At 44.7% G+C, this 27,886-nt stretch overlaps 1 protein-coding gene across 1 annotated transcript in view; it reads left to right on the top strand.

The window, feature by feature from the left end:
* The window catches only part of LOC311226121 (uncharacterized protein), a gene marked incomplete at its 3' end in the record, with an annotated part of 126,659 nt that overhangs the window by 21,142 nt on the left and 77,631 nt on the right, over positions 1-27,886 (top strand). The window contains 2 exon segments of the mRNA XM_084311496.1: positions 24,598-24,713; positions 25,003-25,092. Of these exon segments, the coding sequence (XP_084167622.1) occupies positions 24,598-24,713; positions 25,003-25,092 (206 nt within the window).

Below are 27,886 nucleotides of genomic sequence, written 5' to 3'. Positions count from 1 at the left end.
TTCTTTTTTTAACCAGGACGTCCCATTGAGATACAAGATCTCCTTTGCAAGTTGTTGTTATTGTTGTAGGAATGGTTTGGGAGAGGGAGGTATGGGGTTTTAGATTGTGTGTTGTGAAGTTTAGACTTCAGAGAGGGGGAGTAAAGTACAGAAAAAAAGGTACCGTTGGGTAGCAGTATCGATTCCCAGGTAAAAAGAAACATTTTCAGGCTCGGTGTCCCGAACAGACCCACCGCGTAGGCCAGATGCAAGCCGAATTTTACAATAAACCTCTGTGGGGCTGCTTAGAAATAATTATTATTATAATCGTAAATGTAATCGCAATCGCAATATCTGTCCGAAAAATTGCAATTAGATTATTTCCCAAAATTGTGCAGCCCTACTTTGCATCTCGTTCCAACAGCTGGGAGCAACTAATTGGAAGGAGGATTGTCTAAAGGAAGTGTTAACAAACACAGGGAACATCTAGCGAGATATGGTGAGCAGCTCTGGTGTTATAGAGATATGGTGAGCAGCTCTGGTGTTATAGAGGTATGGTGAGCAGCTCTGGTGTTATAGAGGTATGGTGAGCAGCTCTGGTGTTATAGAGATATGGTGAGCAGCTCTGGTGTTATAGAGATATGGTGAGCAGCTCTGGTGTTATAGAGGTATGGTGAGCAGCTCTGGTGTTATAGAGATATGGTGAGCAGCTCTGGTGTTATAGAGATATGGTGAGCAGCTCTGGTGTTATAGAGATATGGTGAGCAGCTCTGGTGTTATAGAGATATGGTGAGCAGCTCTGGTGTTATAGAGATATGGTGAGCAGCTCTGGTGTTATAGAGATATGGTGAGCAGCTCTGGTGTTATAGAGATATGGTGAGCAGCTCTGGTGTTATAGAGGTATGGTGAGCAGCTCTGGGGTTATAGAGATATGGTGAGCAGCTCTGGGGTTATAGAGATATGGTGAGCAGCTCTGGTGTTATAGAGATATGGTGAGCAGCTCTGGTGTTATAGAGATATGGTGAGCAGCTCTGGTGTTATAGAGATATGGTGAGCAGCTCTGGTGTTATAGAGATATGGTGAGCAGCTCTGGTGTTATAGAGATATGGTGAGCAGCTCTGGTGTTATAGGGAGTGGACCTACTCCAACGTGACCCCCCCCCCCTCATCATCAGAGCCTTCCTACCCCCCTCTTTCTATGTGTTTATATAATATGGTATTTTAGTGGTTATAGGAAATTCTCCTATACCGATGCTAACAGTTAGCCAGGTATCCGCCTAGTATCAGATACCGGTATCGGTGCATCCCATTCCAATGAAGGGCTTAATGAAAAGACCCGTATCTCTCTGCCTGTACGTACTCTGAAGTGTAATATATTGTTTATCTTGTTTGTTTGTTTGCTGTACAGATGCAGTCGTGGTTGGGAACCTTCAACCCGGAGAGAGAGAGGCGGAAGGTATGAAGCTTTGTCTTACCATCACACACATACACACACACACACACACACACACACACACACATACACACACACACACACACACACACGCACACACAGAATGAGGATTAGTATGTGGATAGGATTATCTCTTAGGGTCAATCTGGGTACTGTAGGTGTTACGACTGACAGGCAGCAGCTTGACCCCACAGTACCAGCTCAGCCTGTGTGTGTGGGTGTGTGTGTGTGTGCATGTGTCAACACCAGTATATCGGTCAATCTAAGTGTGTTATTCACATTGAGCAATAAGTTCACAAGTTGGGTGTTAGAGGCCTTCAGATGGCCGGTCTTCCGGAGGGAAGAGCCAAACCGTTAGCAAGATATTGCTCAGTGTCAGCTATTATTAGCAGCCGTGCAATTTGCAGAAGACGCTGCTATCTGTACCCATGAGCTGTATGCTACTTGTCTGGTTCATCATCCTATGTGTAACTTTGGCTGCCAATTTGGGCACGAATGTAACAGAATGACCCACAATGTCCAATTGCACTGATAATATTTGTGTCCTTTTTAGACATTGTATTTATGTGGACATAAATAAAGATTGTGTGTGTGTGTGTGTGTGTGCGTGTGCGTGTGCGTGTGCGAAAGGCTGTCAACACCAGTATATCGGTCAATCTCAGTCTTATCAATCAAGCGGAGAGCTAAGTGTTATTCACATTGAGCAATGAAGTTCTTCTCTTATCTTATCTTAAAAAACATTATGAAATACGGGAAACATACAAGAACAAGATAGAGAGACAGCGAGCGAAGACGAGGTGAGATAGAGTGATAGAGAGCGGGGGGAGACCTCATTGTTTGGCTTTGATGTCTGTTGTTTACAAGTGGACACTGGAGGACAGGGGTGTGGAACTCGGTTACCAATGGGGATGCAATTAGAAAATATTTTTTGCGGGTCAGACATATAATAATACCCAGGGGTGTAGCTCCAGATTCTGGGCCCCATGAAAGAATGTATTTGTAGGCCCCCAGTGAATACGAGCGCGCGTAAGCGCGCAAGCAGAATTTTTTTTGGCCATTTTTTATTGATGAAAACGCATAATATGGTTTTTACCTATACATTCGGATCAGCAGTTCAGCACCTGCACTGTTGGTGGGTGAGCCTAGTAAAGGATGTCGCATTGCGTTCATCTTCAATGAATGGACCAATGCAATAGTCTACCAAAGCCCCCCCTCTCTCTCTATATATCTCACACACACACACACACACACACACACACACACACACACACACACACACACACACACACACACACACACACACACTTCAGAAACAAACATAGTATCAATGAGAGCATCAATAATACACCTGAGTGATGTCTAGTAAAAAAAAAAAAAAAAAGTGCTGGGCCCTTGGAATCATCCTAAGCTACCCCCCCCAGCTACGCCCCTGATAATACCTAAAAAGAATCGTATTCTTTTGTTAAAATTACCGTTAAATATTTCTACATTCTGACAGCCATCACTGATATTGAGTGTTTGGTCAGTAACATGGGTCCCCCAGTCCCTCCGCTCTGCAGTAAACACACAATACATTTGCTGGTATCGCTTCCCACTTTAACCCATCAGGAGAGAGAACCCTAGATATTTTGACTTATTTCAATAAGTCTTACCAAGCCAAATGATCTTACTGCACTGGCAGGTTATTTGACTTGTTTCAGCACATATTTGCTTTTAAAACCTTTTTTAATTTCTATTATTTTAAAGTTTTTAATTCTTATTTTTGTGTATTTTTTGCACCATTAAAAGTGTGCTTGGCCCCCGATGTGCTCTGTAGCTCCCTCGACCCGAGGGCCCATGAAATCCACTCAGAACCCAATCGTTCAGGAGAAAGAAATGCACGGCTGTCAATTTGAAACTAACAAATGAGCGTGTGGACCTCGCACACCAGGGACACTGTGGGTTCCGCTCAGGCTCGTGCCTTGTCCCCCCCCCCCTCTCTCTCTCTCTCTCTCTCTCTCTCTCTCTCTCTTGTGTGCGGGGTGGGTGAGCCATAGAGAGTAGCCTAGGGTGAAGGTTATGTAGATGCTGCCCCTAAGTGGCTGATGCAATTACTGCACGTTGAACTGGAGTAACCCTCTCTATTGTTATTCCTGTAAACCTGGCAAGAGCATATACTGCCAAGATATTAGAATGTGTTTCAGTGCTATAGGTTTCACAACGGCACAGCAGAGACTAGAGATGGGCATTATGGCACGGTGTACTGTTTCCCTATTAGCATTCACAGTGGCGATGGAAGTAATCATTAGAGCGTGGGTGGTACTGTAGGCGGGGAGAGACGGCTGGGCACCACTGGTGACCAGGACAGTGCCTTGTACAAGAAGGCTACTAGAGACGTTAAATGAGAAGCTCAAGTCGAGAAGCATTTAATTTCATTGAAGAAGTAATAGAGAGAGGACGTTTTACGCGGACGAGGAAGAGATTCCATCTATAAGGGACAAGCCAGTGAAAGGTTTTGGTAGGTGGTATAATGGCTGAGTTGAATGACAGTGAACGGATAGGAAAGATGTCGTTGTGGGGATAGGAAGGAGAGAGAAGTTTATGGGCTTCCAGGCTTGGTGGCAGGAATTGTAAGCAGAAGAGTAGTACAGGTGAATTCAGGATGTAATTGAGTAGAGAGTGCAGCCACTCAGTTTGTCTTTGAGGGAGAGAAGTGTAGAAGAGGTGGGTTTTAGGTAGGGATGCACCGATCTGACTTTTTCAGTCCCGATACCGATCCGATACCCATTGTTCAAATTTTCCCCCAAAAAGTTACAAAAAATTATAATTTATCTAAATTTTTTATCATTTATATTAAAATATATTTTGTTTTTAAGAATTGTAAAGAATCACAAGTGTGTTTTTGATTTGTTGTAAGCAAAGACAGAAAATAAACTTCATTCATTCAATTAATAAACTGTATGCCTCACTGTCACTGTGTGGAAGAGACTGGGATCATTCTTTTGTGCAAGGCTTGACTTAAAACATTACTTTCCTAACTTAGTGAAACTAAATGTAACAAATGAACACATAGATATAAATGTACTGAATGGTTATTTCTTATTTTATTTATTAAAAAAAAGAAAAGAAAAAATCAGATTTTCTTTATTTTTACCGATACCTGATCCAGCTATTTTACTGATATCGGCGGCCGATACCGATACCAATATTGGATCGGTGCATCCCTAGTTTTAGGCAGGAATGAGCACCCAGAGGGAGCTAATGACTGGGGGATGCTGCAGGTAGATATGGGAGGAAAACTCATTTCCAAGAGAGATTAATACTGACCTAGTGTTATGGTCTGCGGATAGCTTATTGTATATAATTGACCATGCCCTGGGAGGATTCAGTGGAGGAGGCTTATGAAAGGAAAAAGCTTAGATATGCAGATTTGGCAGCAGAAACTGAACAGCGAGGATGGAAAGTTAGGGTTTGTCCGGAAGAAGTTTGAGAAAGGCAGTAAAGGAGATGTCAGAAGAAGCATTGGAAGGTCGGGAAGTCAGTGGATTTGGTTGAAGAGAAATAATGTCAGCTGGGGGGCCAAAGTAAATAATAAGAGTATTCATTTTCTTCTCTGTTGTTTCTATTTCATGTGTGATATTGTTATCAGGAATTAGTGTTGTCATGTCACGATACTGGAATTTCGAACTTCGATACGATACCTTGAAAAGTATCAATATTCGATACCATTTTCGATACCACGGGGGAAAAGGTTCAATCTTAATTTAATTAAATTTTTTATAAATGTTGCTTTTGTTGCTGGTTGATTCTCCTCAGCTTCTCTCTGGTACTATAAGAGAAGATAAATATAACACTTTTAAAACCCTTTGTTTATCTTTAGATCACACATTTAAAAATAACTGTTCATTTCACTTCAATCTTTTTGATTGCAGAACAGATGTAAACACTGTAATCTGTGTTGCATGTACCTGACAAACTGAACTGTTTGTATTACAGTCATATTCCAATTTAATTGAGTGCACATGTGTGTGTGGACTACTGTACTATTACAGGTATTGAAATGAACAATGCAACTTCCTTATACAAAAAAAAAATACATTTTTAACGAAGAATTAAATATCGATATTTCAGGAATTGAGTATTGAAACCGTTTTAAATATTCAGAATCGATATGTATCGATTTTTCGATGTTTTTGACAACACTATCAGGAATAGTTCTGTTTTCGACATGAGGATAGGGTAACACAAGGAAGTTCTGCGTGTGGGTATCATGGACAACGAGTGCCAGCATGGAGGGGGGTGGTTCTGGGCTACTGGGACTAACCGCTGAGCCTTGCCGAGGTGTCGTGGGCCTAACGTGACGAAACACCAGTGAAGGGAGGTGTCCACTTGATAACCCTGGTGATATGCTGGCTCTCACTGCCTGTCTATTGACACGTTTGCGTTGTGGTGGCCATTGGGGTATGATATGATATGATACATTTATTTATATCGCGCCCCTCGACCAAGGCGCAGCCCGGGAAAAAAGAAAAACAGAAAGACAGGAACAATATACGAAAACAGAAAAAAATACATGCAGGCCAATCAAGCAGATAGAGAACGGACGGACATAATACACCAGTCATACTACAATACAAAAACTAGGTCAGGGATTTTTCATGGCGAAAAGGTGGGTTTTGAGCATGGCCTTAAAAGTCCGTAGAGTGCTTGCAGATTTGATGTTTAGCGGGAGCTTGTTCCAGAGTGTCGGCGCTGCGACTGCGAATACGCGGTTTCCCTTCGTCACCAGTCTTGAGTGTGGGATTTTAAGGCAGATTTGATTGTTTGATCTGAGGGATCTGGAGCTGGCTGATTGGACCAGGAATTCCTTTATGTAAGCTGGGGCGAGACCGTTTATGGCTTTGTATGTGAACATGAGGATCTTGAAATTAATTAGTTGTTTTACCGGGAGCCAATGTAGGGATGCAAGGACTGGGTCCCTCATCTTGGTGCCCGTCACGAGCCTGGCGGCTGCGTTCTGGACGAGTTGAAGGCGGTTTATGTATTTGTCTGCCACACCAGAATAGAGGGCGTTGCAATAGTCCAGTCTTGAAAATATGAGAGTGAGGATGACCCTTTGAGGGTCGCTGGGGGAGAGGAATGTTTTTATTTTTGCGATGGTGCGCAGCTGGAAGAAGCAAGACTGTCTGTCGAGTTTCAGCTCAGAGTAAAAAACGACTCCCAGGTGGACAGAGTGCCCATGTTGTTGGTGATCTGGTTGACAGAGATGGATGTGCCGAACAGGATTATTCTCAGTTTTGCTCTCATTTAACTGCATGAAGTTTTGTGACATCCACTCCTTGATATTTCCCAGTGGGTGAGGTTTGCTTTCTGGGAGGAGCAGTTTGTTAGGCTCACAGAGAAGGTTCTGTTTTCCAGGTAGGACTTGAACCAAGCCAGGGCGGTGTTTGTGATGCCCGCCCCCTGCTGGAGGCGGTTGATGAGGATGGTGTGGTCGATCGTGTCGAAGGCTGCACTTAGGTCGAGGAGGACCAGTGCAGCACATTTCCCAGAGTCGGTGATCGTTCAGTACCTTTACGAGGGCGGACTCAGTGCTGTGACCAGCCGGGCTGGAATTTCTCCAGAATGTTGTTACGGTGGAGGTAGGGGAGCAGTTGACTGAGGACAGCCTAGTGGTAGGGTAGGTAGCATCTATCTATCTGCACGTTGGGTTGTGGTGACCATTGGGGGCCATGTGGTAGGGTAGGTAGCATCTATCTATCTGCCCGTTGGGTTGTGGTGACCATTGGGGGCCTAGTGGTAGGGTAGGTAGCATCTATCTATCTGCCCGTTGGGTTGTGGTGACCATTGGGGGCCATGTGGTAGGGTAGGTAGCATCTATCTATCAATGGAGACCATTCGGGGCCATGTGGTAGGATAGGTAGCATCTATCTATCAATGGAGACCATTGGGGGCCATGTGGTAGGATAGGTAGCATCTATCTATCAATGGAGACCATTGGGGGCCATGTGGTAGGATAGGTAGCATCTATCTATCTACACGTTGGGTTGTGGTGACCATTGGGGGCCATGTGGTAGGGTAGGTAGCATCTATCTATCAATGGAGACCATTGGGGGCCATGTGGTAGGATAGGTAGCATCTATCTATCAATGGAGACCATTGGGGGCCATGTGGTAGGGTAGGTAGCATCTATCTATCAATGGAGACCATTGGGGGCCATGTGGTAGGATAGGTAGCATCTATCTATCTACACGTTGGGTTGTGGTGACCATTGGGGGCCATGTGGTAGGGTAGGTAGCATCTATCTATCAATGGAGACCATTGGGGGCCATGTGGTAGGATAGGTAGCATCTATCTATCAATGGAGACCATTGGGGGCCATGTGGTAGGATAGGTAGCATCTATCTATCAATGGAGACCATTGGGGGCCATGTGGTAGGATAGGTAGCATCTATCTATCAATGGAGACCATTGGGGGCCATGTGGTAGGATAGGTAGCATCTATCTATCTACACGTTGGGTTGTGGTGACCATTGGGGGCCATGTGGTAGGGTAGGTAGCATCTATCTATCAATGGAGACCATTGGGGGCCATGTGGTAGGGTAGGTAGCATCTATCTATCAATGGAGACCATTGGGGGCCATGTGGTAGGGTAGGTAGCATCGGCATTGTCAACACCTGGAGCTCTCACAACAAGGCACGGGTCTGTTGTAGTTTCCAATGCTGTTTGGGGGCCGTTATGGGCCATGTAATACACTTGTAGTGTGTAGTTCCATAGTATAATTATTTATTTACTTTCTTTTAGCAATGGGAGTGGGTTCCCTCATTGGACACTTATCCTTATCATTAGGGCACAAGTATCTTGTGTTTTATTATAAATTCATCAGTCTTTCTGTCTGTGTCTCTGTGTGTGTGTGTGTGTCTGTGTCTCTGTGTCTCTGTGTCTCTGTGTCTCTGTGTGTCTGTGTGCGCGCACGCTAATTGCTCCATGAGTAAATAAATCAGCAGTAGCTTTTATCACACTCCCTCCTCTCCTCTTTCTCACTCTCTCTCTCCTCTCCTCTTTCTCACTCCTCTCTCTCTCTCACTCGCACTTCTATCTCTCTCTCTCTCTCTCTCTCTCTCTCTCTCTCTCTCTCTCTCTCTCTCTCTCTCTCTCTCTCTCTCTGTGACACACACACACAAGCACAGCATGAATAAAGCAGCAGGCCAGGTTCATTGACATGAATATTTATGCTCGCACTGCGATGCTTTAAAACAACATAGCCCCCCCCCGATTGCAGTTGCCAAGCCGGAGAGCATCGCTCTCTCTCTCTCTCTCTCTCTCTCTCTCTCTCTCTCTCTCTCTCTCTCTCTCTGTGTGTGTGTGTGTGTGTGTGTGTGTGTGTGTGTGTGTGTGTGTGTGTGTGTGTGTGTGTGTGTGTGTGTGTGTGTGTGTGTGTGTGTGTGTGTGTGTGTGTGTGTGTGTGTGTGTGTGTGTGTGTGTGTGTGTGTGTGTGTGTGTGTGTGTGTGTGTGTGTGTGTGTGTGTGTGTGTGTGTCAGCAGGTGTAAGCAATCCCTGCTGGGCGTCTGAAGACCGCAGGCTCTGTGTGGTTTCATTCAGCTCTCACATTCTATCTCGCCTCATCCCTCACACACGCCCTCCCTGAATTACACACACACACACACACACACGCGCGCACACACACATATACTGTTTAAATACAGTATATATATAGATTATGCACAAATCGGCACATATACGGTACTCTCACACACCTCATATCTTCCATGTTTAGTGTTGGTTATTTTATCTGACTCAGCCTTTTCCGTTCCGTTTTCTCTCTCTCTCTCTCTCTCTCTCTCTCTCTCTCTCTCTCTCTCTCTCTCTCTCTCTCTCTCTCTCTCTCTCTCTCTCTCTCTCTCTCTCTCTCTCATCATCCTCTGTCTCTGGGCTAGAGGGCAGAGTGCTGACGTGCGTTGCCAGTGTGTTAGTGGTTATCAGGGACGTTAGTCACAGGCTGTGTCTTGAGGGGCTCGTCCGCAATTGTGCCTGAACATGTCCGCGCCCAGGCGCGCGCACGTGCACACACACACACACACACACGCACACACACGCACATACACACAGTGGTTGGAATGGTTCATGTCCAAAATCTGAACCGTTTGCTTCGCTGATCAGAGTTTGGGCCACACACGTGCACAGAATAGCGTTGGGTTCGCTTGGAGTTTCAAATAGGCAAGTGGTGATGTGTCACTCACTGCATGCTTTTGCTTTTTTTTATCCACTTTTTTCTCCTCTTTTTCTATTTTTCTCCCATCCCAATTTTCATTGTGCCAATTCTCCCCTCCCCTGTCTTGAACGTTGTTCGCATATGCCCCCCACTGGCCGGTTGTAGGGAGGATAGAAGCCTTGCCTCTGATACACGAGGAGGCAGCCTGTCACATCTTTTCACCTGCCAGCGCGGACTCTCATTGGCGAGGTGTAACGTGTGGGAGGCTCACACTACCCCTGCCATTTTCCTGTCTCTGCTGTGCAGGCGCCCTGACCGACCTGTAGGAGTCGCTGTCCACAACGTCCAGATTACCACCCATCGACTTCCACCCTCTAACTCTGCCAATTGAGTTAGTATGACGGCCGGCCCAAGCCGGAGGCAACGCCGACAGCCGTTGGTGAACGAGCGCAATGTCTTGCGTTGGTGACGAGCGCAATGTCCGCTGCGCCACCTGGCAAAATTGTCAGGTGAAGGTGACTTTTGAGTATTTCCATCTACTGTCATATAACACTGAAAATAGGGTTCATTTAAAGGAAGTAGTGGATGTATTTTGTATTTTCTCGGGGGGTAGAGCAGTCCCGGTTCGATTCCCGTTCCTCCCGGGCAGCGTGTTGAAGTGTTACACTTAACCCCTAATTGCACTCAATGTTTGAGTGAATGGGTAAAATGTGAGGAACAAAATTGTAAAGCACTTTGGATAAAAGTGCTATATAAACGAACCATTTATCATTCTTTTACCATTCGAGTCCATGTGAAGTCAGTAAAGAGCGATCTAGTGTGCCGGTAACATGTGCTCGACGACTGCGTCGCTCTGCATAAAGAAAAAGAAATCACCTGCATCACATCTTTCCTTTTAACAAGAAAAAGGATTGGATTTTTTGATTTGGGCCTAACCCTTTCACTGCTGCACTACCAAAACGGTTAACCCTTTCACTGCGACAACACACAGAAGGTTAACACTTTCACTGCCACACACGACAGCCGGTTAACCCTTTCACTGCCACACAACAGAAGGTTAACCCTTTACTATATCACACGACCGACGGTAGCCAATATCGACAGATTTCAGAGGAAACTTGGCAGGGAGTAATCAAGGGAATGTTCTCCTCTTCCACGTGTCTTTAGACGACATGCTGTTATTCAATTCAGAATCCTGCACTGTCTGCACTGCTCAGACTTTCCCAGATCAAAGCGAACATTAGGTCCCGCATGCGATGGATGCAGGCAGGTTCCAAACACTCCGCTGCACATGTTGTGGACATGTCCTGCGCTTCACACACGTTCTGGAGACCTTCTCTGGGGACATTTGGGAAAAGTAGCAGGGCCGTCTCCATTTATTGCATTGTCTGTCTGGTGTGTGTGTGTGTGTGTGTCCCCTGGAGGACGTCCCTCCCAGGAGCTGGGGAATTAATATGGTGGCCTTCTGCTCTCTCCTGGCAAGAGACTGAGACCCACACAGACCCATTTCTGTATTTTCTAGAGGGGGGCCAGGGGATCTTTAGGGGTGAGATAGCAGGTCGACAGTAGACGCCACACAGAAGCGAAAGTGATATATACATCATATGAAAGCTGGGAACATGAAGATTCATTTGAGATGCATCTCAGCACTGTGTGTCAAGTTATTTTTAGTAATAAAGTCAGAAATAAACATTTCGTTTTGGTTAGGCACCCATTAATTTTTTTTTAGATTGTATAAGGGCTTATTATGATCAAAGTCTGTGTTGGCCATTCCCATGCATTCGCCAGCGCTGCCGTGGCTCTCAGTGACATAGAGCCACTGGAAAGACCCTCTTCCCCCGACATAGAGCCACTGGAAAGACCCTCTTCCACCGACATAGAGCCACTGGAAAGACCCTCTTCCACCGACATAGTCAAGTCAAGTTAGTTTTATTTATATAGCACATTTCCAGGCAGCGGCAGCTGACACCAAAGTGCTTCACAAGCAAGTTGATAAAAACAAAATAATGTGATGCAAGATATAAGATTAAAAACATAATAAAGCAATGAAAGCAATAAAAACTGGTAGGACACAGTAAAACAAAGAGGATAGAAGGGCCAGGGGTCTAGTGGTGATTAAGTAGGGGGGAAGGCCAAGGAGAACAGGTAGGTTTTCAAGAGTGATTTAAAAGCCTGCACGGTCTGGGCGGTCCGTACGCTGAGGGGGAGGCTGTTCCACAATCTAGGCGCTGCGGTGGAGAAAGCTCTGTCTCCCCTAGTCTTGAGCCTGGTTCTGGGCACCACCAATAGCAGCTGGTCAGCTGATCTCAGGGATCGGTGAGGGGTGTGGCGGTGCAAGAGCTCGGACAGATAGGGAGGAGCCGTGCCATTTAATGATTTAAAAACATTTAGGGCTAATTTAAAATCGATCCTAAAGCTAACAGGCAGCCAGTGGAGCGAGGCCAAAACTGGGCTGATGTGTTCGTGTTTTCTTGTTTTGGTGAGGAGGCGCGCGGCTGCGTTCTGCACCAGTTGTAGGCGGCGGAGGAGGGATTTGTCGATGCCCGTGTACAGAGCATTGCAGTAGTCGAGGCGAGTGGTGACAAAGGCATGTATCACCGTCTCTAGGTTACTTTGGGAGAGGTATGCCTTTGTCTTCGCCAGGAGTCTAAGGTGGTAAAAACTGTTTTTAACTACGGCGCTGACCTGTTTGTCGAATTTAAAATTGCTGTCGAAGATGACCCCGAGGTTCCTGACAGAGGTGGAGAGGTTTGGACCCAGGGGACCAAGTGCGTCAATGAGGGGGGCCGAGGGGGCACTATTAAAAACAATGACCTCGGTTTTCCCTTCGTTCAATGTCAGGGAGTTTTCGGACATCCATCACTTGATTTCTGCCAGGCAGTCAAGCAGTGGTTCTATTGACGTCTTCCCTTGGGTGGGCTTTAAAGGGAGGTAAACCTGCACATCATCGGCGAAGCAATGGAATGAGATATTGTGTTTTGCCAAGATCTGGCCTAGGGGGAGTATATATAGGAGGAAGAGAGTGGGACCCAATATCGAGCCTTGGGGCACCCCGCAGGTGAGGGGGGCCACAGAGGAAGTGAGGTCACCGAGTTGGACAGAGAAGGTCCTATTACTCAGGTAGGACCGGAACCAGTCTAAGACGGGGCCCCTAAGGCCTACGTAATGCTCAAGGCGAGCTAAAAGGATGTGGTGATCTACTGTATCAAAGGCGGCTGAGAGGTCAAGGAGTAGTAGTAGGGATGCGTTTCCTGCATCAGCAGCTGAAATCAGGTCGTTTCAGTGCTGTGTCGTGGTTTAAAGCCAGATTGGAATTTATCATGGATGTTGTTGTGTTCAAGGAATGATTGTAGCTGTATGTAGACTATGCGCTCCAGGATTTTTGATAAAAATGGTAGTTGTGAGATGGGTCTAAAATTGGCGAAGACAGAGGGATCGAGGTTGGGCTTCTTTTTCCGGGGCTGGACCACAGCGTGCTTGAAGGCAGCCGGGACACATCCAGTGCTGAGGCAGGCGTTTAGTAGGGGTAATAATGTGAGGAGGACAGAGAGCCACTGGAAAGACCCTCTTCCACCGACATAGAGCCACTGGAAAGACCCTCTTCCACCGACATAGAGCCACTGGAAACACCCTCTTCCACCGACATAGAGCCACTGGAAAGACCCTCTTCCACCGACATAGAGCCACTGGAAAGACCCTCTTCCACCGACATAGAGCCACTGGAAAGACCCTCTTCCACCGACATAGAGCCACTGGAAAGACCCTCTTCCACCGACATAGAGCCACTGGAAAGACCCTCTTCCACCGACATAGAACCACTGGAAAGACCCTCTTCCACCGACATAGAGCCACTGGAAAGACCCTCTTCCACCGACATAGAGTCACTGGAAACACCCTCTTCCACCGACATAGAGCCACTGGAAAGACCCTCTTCCACCGACATAGAGCCACTGGATCAGGGAAATAATGTAGCATTTTCTTAAAGTGGCGAAAGGTAGATATGCAGTCAGAGGGTCTACTAGGACATGTTATACTATTTGCAGCCTTTCTGAACTTTTGTTGAGGAAATGGAAGCAGACAGCATGACAAAATGTAAATCATTTCTATATAATTTATTTTTATTTTAGTTATTTATTCTCCATTTATGGACGTCTGGTATTTGGAGGTTTGGGGAATTTGTTACGTTTCTTTTGATGTTTGGATCTGTGTTATAATGTGGAAAGAACAACAATAAAAAATTTGACATCATTAAACGGAAGGCAACACCACAAAACAACACAACATAATTCTCGAACACGGAGGCTGAAACATTCATAACCAATAACAAGGGATGCTCGATATTGGCTTTTTTACCGATACCGATATTCCGATATTGTCCAACTCTTAATTTCCGATACCGATATCAACCGATACCGATATATGCAGGGTTTCCCCGTCCAAAAAACTGAATAATTTCAGGTAACTAATAATTTCACTGGATATATATATAACAAATATTGTTATTGTTTTTTTTGTTTTTTTAAACCGATACCAATATTTTCCGATATCACATTTTACTGCCGATATCGGCCGATAATATCGGTCGGCCGATAATATCGGACATCCCTACCAATAACCATTTCACAAATGTTCTGAGACATTTCTCTCTCCAGGAGAGGAAAGGAGCAGTAAGGAACATTATTTGGACAATATGACACAAGATTCTGAGAATAGGAGACATGTTTCCAGTACCGGGGTACCTGACTGACAACGTGCGCACGCGCGCGCACACACACACACACACACACACACACACACACACACCGCTGCATACACACATATATATACATATATAGATAAATACAAACAGACAGACGGCTAAAGTGCTGCTAGAGAGGAGCTGGCTTGTTGGTTATCTTCCCTAGATGTTTGTTTACTCGTCATCATAAGCCTGGCCTTAAGTCACAGAGGGACGTGTGCTCTACGTGTTTATGTTTGTACACAAGTCTGCCAGCGTGCTGCGCAGCCGTGTATGTGTGTGTGTGTGTGGTGTGTGCAAGTCTTATTTGTGTTTACGTGTGTATGTGTGTGTCCTCTGTTTTGTACAGCATTGTTGTTTTAAGATGCTGATGTCTGATGCAACATTCACAGCATTCCAGTAATTACCTCATTAAAGGGGAATGTCACCCATTTTAAAGATCCCCCCCACACTTTAAAAATGTTGTATATCAAATAACAATTAGTTTGGTATGGTTTTTTACCCAGAAAATGGCTTAGCAGCATCGCTACACATTTGCCCTCATTAAGAATGCAAGGATCTATGAAAATCATTGTTTTTGTGCATAGATCACTAGACGTGTCGACTTGTAATACGAGTTTCACGTTAGCAGTTAGCATTTCCTGGGTGACAGTGTGGCCAGCTGGGCAATAGAGTCCATGACAGGTTTGCAGGATTAGTTGCGTCACACAGGTGGCTCCGACTTTATAATAATGATAATATAATAATGCAGGACCTCTTTAGGGGGGTCTTTATTCGGCATGCAACGAACTGGACATGCAATTGGTGCGGCACACACACACCGGGATACACACACACACACATGCATTGTCTTTCCTCAGTCGCCGATGCGATTGAGTCTCTGCGCTTGACCCATCCCGTCGTCCTTCCCCCCATGGGCAGCCGGGAGCAGATAGGGCGTCAACGTGAGCCACGCCCCGGGGAACAATCCAAGTGCTCCTGTCCGTCTTCGTCAAGGACACCACAGCGTTAGCGATCTGTTGTTGTGCATGTTTTTCCATTGGGTTTATCTTATCGGGGGGGAAACCCTTGCGAGCACGGAGAGAACATGCAAACTCCACACAGAAAGGCCTGGGAGATACCCCACCTGGGTACCTGGCATCATGGAAACCTGGTCCCCAAGCGGGAATCGAACCCTGGACCTTCTTGCTGTGAGGTGACAGTGTTAACCACTACACCACTGAGGAAGTACAGAGAAGCTTGCCCCCTCCAGTGGCGCTCTGGTGACAAGTTCTACACAAATAACAACCTGTAGAATCATAGTCATGCCTCCAAGAGGAGTTTTTGAGTGAAGGGGACCTTTAAGAATGCATATTATGTTCTCCCTGTGCCCCAGGACAGTTCAGTCGGTATTTGTGAACACGCACCACACTCTCCTAAAGCTAGAGAGAGCAGAGAGTGAACCTTCCAATCAGTGATGTACAGTAACTGGGATGTAAAAACCACTATGCACAGAACTGTGTATCTCTGAGTGTGAGATTACATTAGGAGTGTACACACACACAGTGTGAGATCAGATTAGGAGTGTACTGTACACACAGAGTGAGATCAGATTAGGAGTGTACAGTACACACAGTGTGAGATCAGATTAGGAGTGTACAGTACACACAGAGTGAGATCAGATTAGGAGTGTACAGTACACACAGAGTGAGATCAGATTAGGAGTGTACAGTACACACAGAGTGAGATCAGATTAGGAGTGTACAGTACACACAGAGTGAGATCAGATTAGGAGTGTACAGTACACACAGTGTGAGATCAGATTAGGAGTCAGTACTGTACACACAGCATTGACCAGGAGTTTCTACAGCGCTACATGTCTGTATATAGCAACATAAATCCATGCTACCTCGAGGAAAACGTGAAAATGCAGTGAATGCAGCAATTTGACTTTCAAAGTAGGGCCATTTAAAATAATTTTTTCACACACCGACACTGTGTTCAGAAAATATATCCTAAATTTTTTCCGATTTAGGAGCACATCTTGTCCTCCTAGAGAGAGGGAGCGCGGCCTCGTGTTGCTCTATCATCACTGACCATATGCTGCTGTGTTCAGGCAGCCTCACTGACTGGCCCGTGTGCACTGTGTAATATTTATTGGTGGTGTTGTGTGCACGTGCGTGTGCGTGTGCATGCGTGTGTGTGTGCGCGAGGCGCCGCGGAGGCAGAGGTGGGGGGTGCAGCCGATATAACTGTCTGTAATCTAACGCGCGTCATTAACAGCGGGCGGCCGCACCCACCACCGCGCATAATTACGGTTTAATTCCCCTCCGCTTCCTGAAGCAGCGCGGGGGCCCTCTGACACGCCGGCGCGGTGATTAAAAACACGAGTCTCTTTAGCCTCACAGTCCCCCTCCCCCCTCCCCCTCCCCCTCCACCTCCCCCGCTCACCACATCCTCTCCTCGCTCTCGCTCGCTCTCTGAAGCGCTTGAAATGCCGATCCCATGCTCACTGAGGCCCCGTCCACACGAACGCTGGGTTTAATGTAACCGTGATTGTATGTGCGCAGTTGCACTGTTCGGCCACACACAACCGGGGATTTGCTACACTGCAACCGCGGTCTTTTGAAACCGGTGGCCAGGGTGAAGTTGTGCGGTTTTGCAGTTGCGTGTGGGCATAGAAACCGAGGTTATTCACAGTGTTTACAGCAGAGCTGTCGCAATTATTTCCCATGTTCACGGCAGACCGCGGGGTAGAGAGATCATAGCAGAGCCAACTACACCAGTGTTTACAGCAGTCCCAAGTAGCGTTATATGAAAATGATTGTAACAAACTTTTGTTCGAAACGTATCGTCTGTGTTGAAGAGTGTTGTGATCGACTGATGTCTTGTCGCCGAATTCTCCCCTGGCTGGACCTCGACTCCGTCCATTAGTCCAAACATCAGAACTATTTCTGGGAGTCACTTGCAATATCGCGCTATAATTAATATAATTTGCCGTCCTCCTCAGATTGCTTATTCATGTGTAACACGCACGGTTATTTCCAGTGTTTACAGCAGAGCTGTCCCAAGTAGCTGCGGCTACCAACGTGTTGTCAAGTTATTGTTATAAGGAGCCCAGTCAAACTACAACAGTCTGCATACCCTTAACAATTGTGTGTATTGAGCCGTATTGTACCCATTCTGCAATCTGTTAAATAAAGTTTTCATCCATTTCTACTAGCGTTAACGTTACTACGTTAATAGCCTCGATGCTAACTATATACATGGAGAATGCCATTCAATTTAGCATGATGTCAACACTGGCGGTCTTTTGTGAGACGAAACTATCCGCTCTTGGTGGTAAATTGTGTTGCTGATGGTTTTGTTTCATCAACAAAATGAGAGGCAGAACACAGTGAATGTATCCGTTTGTTTATTGCAGTTTCTTTCTTTGCTGAAAATAATATGTTCCGTTGGCAAAATGATCCAGTCCAGCTGTGCTTCTAAACAGGAAGTTTACTTCTTCTTCTTCAGTTAATTAATGGCAGATCGCGACCCAACAGGAAGTTTAGTGAGCGTTCAGTCTTTTCTGATTGGTTGAAATGGCCTTCATGTCTGAACAACATCGCCGCCTACTGCTTTGGCATTGTATTACATTGTACTAAATGTATCGGTTGCTGGGTTCCAGCTCTGCCGTGAGTACGCAGTTATACACGGTTGTCCACCTGTGTTCACCGTGTGGACGGAGTTTTATTTTTTCAAACTTCGGTCATATTAAATCCAAACTCTCGTGTGGACAGAATGTGATTTCAGATTGTTTGGCTCCCGTGCTGCTCTGTGTGTGTGTGTGTGTGTGTGTGTGTGTGTGTGTGTGTGTGTGTGTGTGTGTGTGTGTATGTGTGTGTGTGTGTGTGTGTGTGTGTGTGTGTGTGTGTGTGTGTGTGTGTGTGTGTGTGTGTGTGTGTGTGTGTGTGTGTGTGTGTGTGTGTGTGTGTGTGTGTGAGTGCGTGCGTAATTTAGAGATCTTGTTTGGGCTGATTTAAATCTGTTCATGTGCACGCGCACACACACACACACACATGTCTCATTACCCCTCTCAGCAATCAGGGGCTCTCTGGGTCCTCTGATCCGATGGCCCCCTCGGTCTATCTCTTGAGTGAGCGCTACCACCCCCGCCCCCCCCCCCCCTGCAGCGGATTGTAGCTATAGCTCAATACTGGAGTGATCAGTGAAATTATGGTCTCTATGATTCAGGTACACGATGACAGACTGCAAATAGGGTCTAGGGGTCCAGAATAGCGGAGTTATCCTTTAATCACCATCCCTATTCTTTATGCGTAGTTTAAACATAGCATTTTCCCCCCAAAACGTTCTTGACTTTTCAAGGTACGACAAACTCCGATGGCTAAATCCCAGATTCCCAGTCAAGATCGTTTCTACAATAACAATATGAATAAATTGTACAATTATAAAACGTCTCAAACTTTAGTGTACATACATCATACGTCCGTTTTTAAATCCATTTGTTTCTGTTCCATCTAATATATTATTCCATAACTTTTGCGGATGTTTTATGTTTTTGTCGTGGTATTGTTTCAGTATCAATATTGACATATATTAGGCAGGTATTGTTTCAAAGTCATATTTTTGACTACTGTGTGCGTGCGTGCGTGTGCGTGCGTGTGTGCGTGTGTGTGTCAGACCAGGCTGCAGAAACAAATAAGTGGGGGGGGCATAAAATGTTCTCGGGGGGGCACAATGGTTTTTCAACACTTTTATACGTTTCAGCTGGGACAACGGCACTGTGGCTTGCTTGGCACTGCCCACGGTGCTGAACTAAACAGCAGAGAGGCAATTGAAAAATCTAATTTCTCTCTATCTTAAGAACATTCACTTATACAAAAACAGACTGAACGGATATATATAACAGACCTGCTGGGGCAGTGGACTGAGAGCAGGGGACACAAACAGGCTGGATAAGATGGTCAGGAAGGCCAGTTGCGTGGTTGGGGTGGAGCTGGACTGTAGCGAGGGTGGCGGAGAGGAGGAACCTTGCTAAGCTCCAGGCCATCAGGGAAAACCCCGCCCACCCACTATACACAGACTTGGCTGACAGGAGGAGCATGTTATAGGCTCACCCTACCTAAATGCAGCACTGAACGGCACAGGAAGTCCTTCATTCCGACAGCCATCAGACTATACAATGCATCACTGTGCCTCACTGCATCACTGAGCACAGAGTGACAGTTACCATCTTCCTGGACTCTTACTTTTTAAACAGCACTGTGCAATATTACACCTACTGTAGACTTCAGTATATTTTTACTGTATTTATTTACTGTATATTTTATTCTATTTTTATTCTATTTAATTTTATTCTATTCTTAGGCCATTTGTTTTGTTATTCGTGACTTGTTCTGTCTAAATGTTTAATGTTGAGTGATTTGCAGTGTCAAATTTCCCTCAGGATAATACATTTCTATTCTATTCTATTCTATATCTTTGAAAAGTCTCCATTTATTCAACACTTCTGAATTCACTGACAAACTGAACTGAACTGACAAAAATAAGGTGCATAAAAAAGAGAGAGAGAGAGCGAGAGAGCGAGAGAGAGAGAGAGAGAGAGAGAGAGCGAGAGTGAGAGAGAGAGAGAGCGAGCGGGAGAGAGAGAGAGAGAGAGAGAGAGAGAGAGAATTTTGAATTTTAACAACACTTTATTTATAAATCATTACAACATTACAACAAAAAGTATTACACAGTCAACTGTATAACACTTGTATAACACCTACAAACAATTTGACAATCAATTTTTAAAAGCACAACAACAACAACAACAAAAAAACAACAAAATAAAACACCACCAACAACAACAAAAAACAACCACAACAAAAGAAAAAACTCAAATCAGCTCAATTGCCAACACCAACTCATCTTCCATTACAGAGCACAACACTCCTTTATGTGCCCATATAGTGAACTGATCTAGGTTGTTCAATGCTCTATAACAGGGGTCAGCAACCTTTTTGACATGGAGTGCCTGTTTGAAATATAGTTGTAACTAGTGTGCCTCAACAATATTCCATGCATCGTAATTTTTTTTCTCATAATCAGGTATTTTTAATGATAATTTTTACATTATTACATCATTATTGTTATTGTTATTATTAACAATATTATTATGATGGTTGTATCAACCCTAAATCTGAGTTGGGGGGGGGGGGATGCAATGCAGACAAACAGCTGCATACAGTGCGACCATTTCACTCACATTTGCCCATACATTTTTGGACACATCACACACTGTACTGTACGTGTGCTGTCATAGCTCCACCTACAGGCCTAATGGAGAACACCAGGGCCCCGTTCCCCGTACCTGGATAACTGAGTTAGCCGGATAACTTTCGGTCAAGTCTGACTTAAGCCGGACTTTCCCGTTCCCCGAAGCTGGATTGTCTAAATCACCATGACAACAGATCAAAAAGTTTGAGCCTGGTCGAGAGCAGGGTTTAAGTTCAAGTTAGCCGGATGAACCATCACCACGCCCCCGCAAAGAAGTGACAGCGCGTTTCCTGAAATTATTCCCACAGTCTAGGATCTGCATTATACCATTCTGAATTACGTTTTTGTGCTCCATTCTTCCAGAGGGGGCTTTTGAAATGTAAAATAGACCCAAAATGCTGATACTAAATTCACTTTGTCCTAAATAATGCACGTTATATACCGTGGCGCTCGCTCGGTGCAACAACAACAAAATAAAGAATATTCTAAACACGGGTCTCTCGTTCATTAATGTATAAACAATGAATTTATCCCATCTGGCACAGTGGCGCAGCGGTAGTGCTCAATCCTGGCAACCCGGCGACCGGTGTTCGAAACCCCGTGTTTCCAATATAATTTTTTGGAATATAATATTAATGATTATACGCAAAGGTAGCCTAGTTTTAAGTTAAGATATTATAAATCTACATGCATTGAGGATGTCATTCTTTATATAGCTCTCAACATGCACCAAATTGAATTATTCCTATATTGCAAAAAGAAGGAAAAGACTAGGTTTCGAACCCCGGTCGTCTGCGTGAAAGTCAAAAGAAGAACCCGTTACACCACAGTGGAGATAAGTAAAAGATCGACCATACATCAATCAATGGGTAAGAGAGCCGTATCGTTATTCTGTATAACAGTTTAACTAATTATTTTCGCTAGCAAGATCTCATTTGATTATTCAATCCAGCAGGCAAGTTTAAAGAAATATAATCTGATTGATTGAGGTAATGAGGGACTTAAAATTAGCCTATAGATAACGCATTTAACTTGTCGGCGAGGCGATTGAGCCGTACTGCAATATGTTAATAAAGTTTTAAATCAATTAATCAATCAATGCCGCTAGAGAATCAGGATCTCTGCTATCGATACGTGCTGGCTTTTCAAATGAAGCGGCCGCGCGCACTTATCCTGGGTCTCAAGTCTGGTTTGAATCCACCTTCGAGGAACAGGAAAATCCCGGCTTCAAACATCGGGTTAACTGAATCTGGATAATGTGACTCTTGATCGACTTAGTTGAACCAGGTACGGGGAATAGGGCCCAGGAGAACACCAGGATGTGAATGGAGGTTGAATGTGAGGTATATCGTGTAAATAAGTTTTGATTGATCGCAAGACTACACTGTAAAAATAATAATAATAAGTTACCAGAACTTAAAAATATTGAGTTCAGTTACTGCGCATTAAGGTTTTCAGTTTTCAATCCATAATAAGTTAACAGAAAAATAAGTACACAACCACATTATTTCAACCTAATAAAACTGTTTATTGTCATTGTTTTAAGAACACAAGTTGACTTGGTAATACTCACATTTTGAGTAAAAAAATGGCTTTTAACATGTGCAATGTTCAATGAAATAGAAAAAGAAATAATAAAATGTGTTGATTAATCCCACTGGTCACAATGGTGACCGTAATAATGTTTTTGTTATAAGGCTCTGCAAATATTTCCAGCTAAATTGAAATAATAAACAAATAAAGGGTCTCAATTAAATATGTGGTAGTAAAAAGAACCTGTGGGAGGATTTCAACAAGATAAATGCGACAACAGTGCAAAATATTTCATTATAATATTTAAAAAAAAAAAAGAAAAAAAACGTATATATATATATTTTTTTTTTTATTTGTACTGCTGCCCCCTGTGCCTATGCAAATGCCCCCGCGTGCCTATGCAGGCACGCGTGCCTAGGGTTGCCTACCCCTGCTCTATAATAATTAAAATCTATGCTCAGTCTGGCTTTGATCATTTTTCTGAACAGACATACAGCATCATGATCCAAGATCTGTTCTATCTTATTCCTCCTACTGAGATACACAGCCATCTTTGCTCTCCCTAAAATGAAATTAAAAAGGTGACACTTGCTTTTTTCCTTTCTACAGTATCTAAAACCCAAAATGTACCTCTCTTTCGAGAACACCTCTTCACCGGCCTGGAAAAGTCTCTCCAGTAACCCTAGCAGAGGCAGCAGCCTGGAACAGTCCAGAAAACAGTGGAAAACTGTTTCCCTTTGCGCACAAAAAGGACAGTCATGTGAGACGTTAGGGTTCAATATGGAAATAAAATAATTGACAGCCACTATGCCATGTAAAACCCTCCACTGCAGATCGCCAATTCTTTTGAATAATGGTGGTTTGTACAGTGCTCGCCACTCTGGTTTCACCTCATCACTGAGACCAAGGTGTCACCTCTCCCGTTGAGCTTCTCCTTGTGGAGAACCTTGACTAACAGTCTGTACAAACATTTTCCATCAACCTCATAAAAAAACACACCAGAAACATCTCCCATTGCTAAAAGAGGCCCTGTGCAACTTTTAAAATAAAAAAACTGTCAATTCCACAACATGGCCCAGTGTGGTGATCTTTGACCTCCAGAGCTGCCCGGAAAGTGTCAGACCTGGCCCACCAGCTACGTCCAAGCGTGCTCCCAGCACAACTGGCTCCTTCAAAAGCCAGAACAGTGATTTTGAGTAATCCAGCGGTCCTTTATTGAACAAACTCCATGTTTTAAAAAGTACACGGTAAAAAACAGGTAGAACATTTAACCGAGCACCGCTAAAATCCATCAAAAACAGAGAATTCGACAGTCCCAGTCCCCCAAACTGTTGCAGTATGGCACAAGCCACCGGCCTCCACACCAAGTCTTTTGGTCTATAAAAAAGTCTCTGAATGAACTGGAGTCGAAAAGTTGCACCCCTACTGCACAGATGCACAAGACCCTGCCCACCCTCCTCCTTGGGCAAATACAAAACACTCTGGGGCACCCAGTGCAGCTTGTCCCAGAAAAAATCTAAAAAACAAGCTTGAATTTTAGGGAGAAGGTCTATTGGGGGATCAACACACATCAGACGATGCCACAGTTTAGAAGACACTAGGTTATTGATTACCAGAACACGGCCCCTATACGACATGTTTGGTACAATCCACTTCCATTTCTTTAAACGGCCTTGAGCTACTTCCAGTACATTTTCCCAGTTTTTCTTTTAAAAGTCTCATCCCCTAAAAGAACTCCCAGATATTTGAAACCTCCCTTTTTCCAATGCAGGCCCCCTGGTAAAGTGAGTCTGTTGCACAACGTACCCACCATGAGTGCTTCGCTCTTCCCCCAATTGACCTTAGCCAATGAAATCAAAGCAAAACGTCCCACATTTTCAACTAACACATTGATGTCCTCTTGTTTATTTATAAAAATAACCAAGTCATCTGCATATGCTGAAAGCTTAAAAGGTGCAATGCACCCAGGGACACTTACCCCCGAGATGCCTGCCCTGAGCCTGTGTAGCAGGGGTTCAAATGCCAGGGAATACAGCATTCCCGACAAAGAACACCCCTGCCTAATACCCCTCTGGATTTTAAAAGGAGCACTCAAACCTCTCAATGTTACTGTACAAAGCCTTGATCTTGGCTATGAGACCTGGGCTGAAACCAAAGGCCTCTAGAGTTTTCCACAAGTACTGGTGTTCAACCCTGTCAAAAGCCTTTTCCTGATCTATGGAAATAAGACCAGTTTCCAAACCCAATGCACTAGAGATGTCCAAAAAATCCAGAATCAGAAAAACATTGTCACTGACCAACCTGTCAGGCACACAATAGGTCTGGTCACGATGGATCACCTGCCCCATTACCTCTCTCAGCCTGGTAGCTAGCACCTTGGAGAGGAGCTTGTATTCTGTACACAAAAGTGAGACAGGTCTCCAGTTCCTTATCTCCATTAAATCTCCCTTCTTTGGCAACAGTGTGAGTACTGCCCTTCTGCAGCTCAGCGGCAGCTGCCCTCCAATAAGACTGTCTCTGAGCACCATCAGGAGATCTTCCCCCAACACTGCCCACATGGTCTTATAGAACTCTACAGGTAATCCGTCTATACCCGGAGCTTTCCTATTTTCCATGCTCTGCAGGGCAGTATTGAGCTCATCAAGAGACACATCCGCCTCCAGCTCTGCACTGGACTCTTTCTCTACCTTTGGTAGGCCTTCATAGAAACCATGAGATTCCTCCTGCACCTCTCCAAGTTCAGACTGGAAGAGGCTACTATAAAAACCCACAGCATGCCTCCTGATGTCAGTGGACTCAGACAGTATCTGACCTGTGTCTGAGCGCATGCTGTGGATGAGCCTCTTCTGCCCATTCTTGCGCTCCAGACTGAAAAAGAAGCGGGAAGATGCATCCATCTCTGAGATGTTTCTGAAACGTGACCTCACCAGAGCACCCTGTGCTGAAATACCTAACAGGTCAGCCAGAGCAGACTTTTTAACTTTGAGAGCTCCAATATGGCCTCGATCTCCTGTGGATTCTGCTAGCTCTTGAAGCTCCTCCACATCAATCTCCAGAGCCTTCATAGATCTGGCGATATCCCTATTAACATTTAGAGTGTACTGTTGGCAGAACTGCTTAATTTTGCACTTCCCCACATCCCACCACTGCTGTAGTGAGATAAAACTGGCCTTTGTCTGCTTATGAACCTTCCATAAGAAGGTAAAAGCGTCCCTAAAATTTTTATCAGTTAAAAGAGACGTATTAAAATGCCAGTAAGCACTTTGTGGCTTTACACACTTGATAAAAACAGAACAGTACACAAGAGAATGGTCAGTAAAACCAACAGGGGTTATATAACAATTGTTAAAAACACTAAAATGGTGTTTAAAACAATAAAACCGATCAAGTCTGGCCAATGATAATAAATGATCTCTAGTGTGAATCTGTGTGTATTGCCTCTGCTTTTGATGCATTCGTCTCCACACATCACTCAGCTCTTACGTCTCAATCACCCTAGAGAGACGACTACGAGATGCAGAGTGAGGCTCTTGATGGTTCCTATCTAAAACGGGGTTAACAGTACAGTTAAAATCCCCTCCCAGAAATAAAAACTCTTCATTATCACAACCCTTAATAACATCAGCCAAAGAATCTAAAAAACACATTCTTTCCAAACCAATATTTGGGGCATAAACAACAATAAATACCATTTTCACCTTCTCATATAACACTCTTACTTTTAAAAGACGTCCTTTTACAACCTCCTCAATCTCACATGACTGTGGCAAAAATAGTCTGGAAAATAAAATCCCCACTCCACCACTAGTACTGGTGTTATGGCTTAAAACTATTTCTCCATTCCATTCTCTTTTCCAAGCCACTGTATTATCCTCAGTACTGTGTGTCTCTTGGACAAGCATCACATCAATATTTTTAAATCCATTAGTTGATAAAGAGATGCCCTCTTTGCATCATCTCTTGCACCATTTAAATTTAGGGTACCTACTTTAAATTCTGCCATGAGAAAATATCCAAATTGCAGGACATAAAATAATAAAAGGAGACCAGATAACTTAACCATCATTGGAGATTTTTGATCTTGACCTTTAAACATGTTTCCTTAAACGATAAATCTCCTGATCAGAGAAACCTTCGTCAATCTTGTCATTGCATTTCATTAGCCACTTAGCGGACTCAACAAAAAGCTTTACGTCAGGAAAAAAACTTTCCACCTTAACTGCCCTTGAGCCTTTAGTATCCTGTAGAAAACTTTTTATTCTAGTTAAAGAATACCCATCCCTCCTGTCAGCCTGAGACTGAGTGGGAGGCAGAGACTCCGCCTCATCACTGAAGTCAGAGTCTCCACTGTCACTGTCTACCTGCTGCTCAGGTTGGCACTCTTTTTTTGCTTTAGAGTCAGATTGACTGACCTCAGTTTTCTTTTTTTGGGACATTTTGGTAACATCAGCATCAAGTTCCATTTCCTCCTCATTTATCCTACACTCTACTTCTCCAGCAGCTGATCCAGTGCATTTGCCCAATCTGATTCTTTCTTCACCTCCGACCCCTGTCTTCTGACCTCCCACTTCTTCACCCTCCTCGACCACAGTGATCTCCTCAACAGCCTTCGCTCTTCCCTTTTTCTCCACTTTTTTCCAATTAGAGTTCACATTTAATCCTGCCTCCGCTACCAAACCTCTTTCTTCCTGCACCTGCTCACCCTGTTCTGCCCCCTCTACCAGGTCTACCCCCTCCTCCTGCTCACCCTGTTCTGCCTCCTCTACCAGGTCCACCCCCCCCTGCACCTTCTCACCTTGTCCTGTCTTCTCCACCAGCCCCCCCCCCTCCCCCTGCACCTTCTCACCCTGTCCTGTCTTCTCCACCAGGCCCCCCCTCCCCCTGCACCTTCTCACCTTGTCCTGTCTTCTCCACCAGGCCTCTCCTCTCCTCCTGCACCTGTTTACCCTGTTCTACTCCCTCCACCAGGCCTCCCCCCCCCCTGCACCTTCTCACCTTGTCCTGTCTTCTCCACCAGACCTTCTCCTGTTCCTTTCCTCCCAGAGGTTCTCTCTTGACCCTTGTTGGTGCTCGAGCCACTTGGACCTGCCCTGGGTGATGGCGGTGTTTGATCAGACGACCCAGGCCTCTTAGTAGGACAGGACCTAATCATATGACCGTCCATCCCACATCCAAAGCATTTCATCGTGTCTGAAGTTATATAAATAGTATAATCAAAGTCATCCACTCTAAAATTCATGGATAAATTCAGATAACTTTTTTCATTTTTCAAAATCATGAAAACCTGTCTTCTGAAAGATAACACATGCTTTAACAGAGGGGATCTACAACCCAGAGAAATCATCTTCACTGGGGAAACTATCTGTCCGTGTCTCGCCAGTTCCCTTTCCAGGACCTCATTTCTGATGAAAGGAGGAACATTGGAAATGATTATTCTTTGTGCAGGACTTACTAGTGGAAACACGGTGGTAAAAGTGTCTTGGATTACCACTCCCTGCTCCACAACCAAATTCACTTTATCTACACAATCCAAAAGAATTACAACTGCATTATTCATCCGCGATGCAGATTTCATGCTATCATGACCCACAATAGTCCCGACTGCAAGCCCGCACTCTTCAACGGTGCAATTCAGTCCCGGGGAGAGCTTTATAGCGTGTCTGCGCATCAGACGCTCAAAACTCATAGCTGTGGGCGGCATGCCTACCAGCAGAACTGGTGGCTGCTACTCGCTCCAAAACACACCAAACA

This window comes from Notolepis coatsorum (assembly GCF_963971535.1).
Source record: "Notolepis coatsorum genome assembly, chromosome: 3".
In the NCBI taxonomy this organism is placed as follows: Eukaryota; Metazoa; Chordata; class Actinopteri; order Aulopiformes; family Paralepididae; genus Notolepis; species Notolepis coatsorum.
This window is presented reverse-complemented; position numbering and strand designations above follow the sequence as displayed.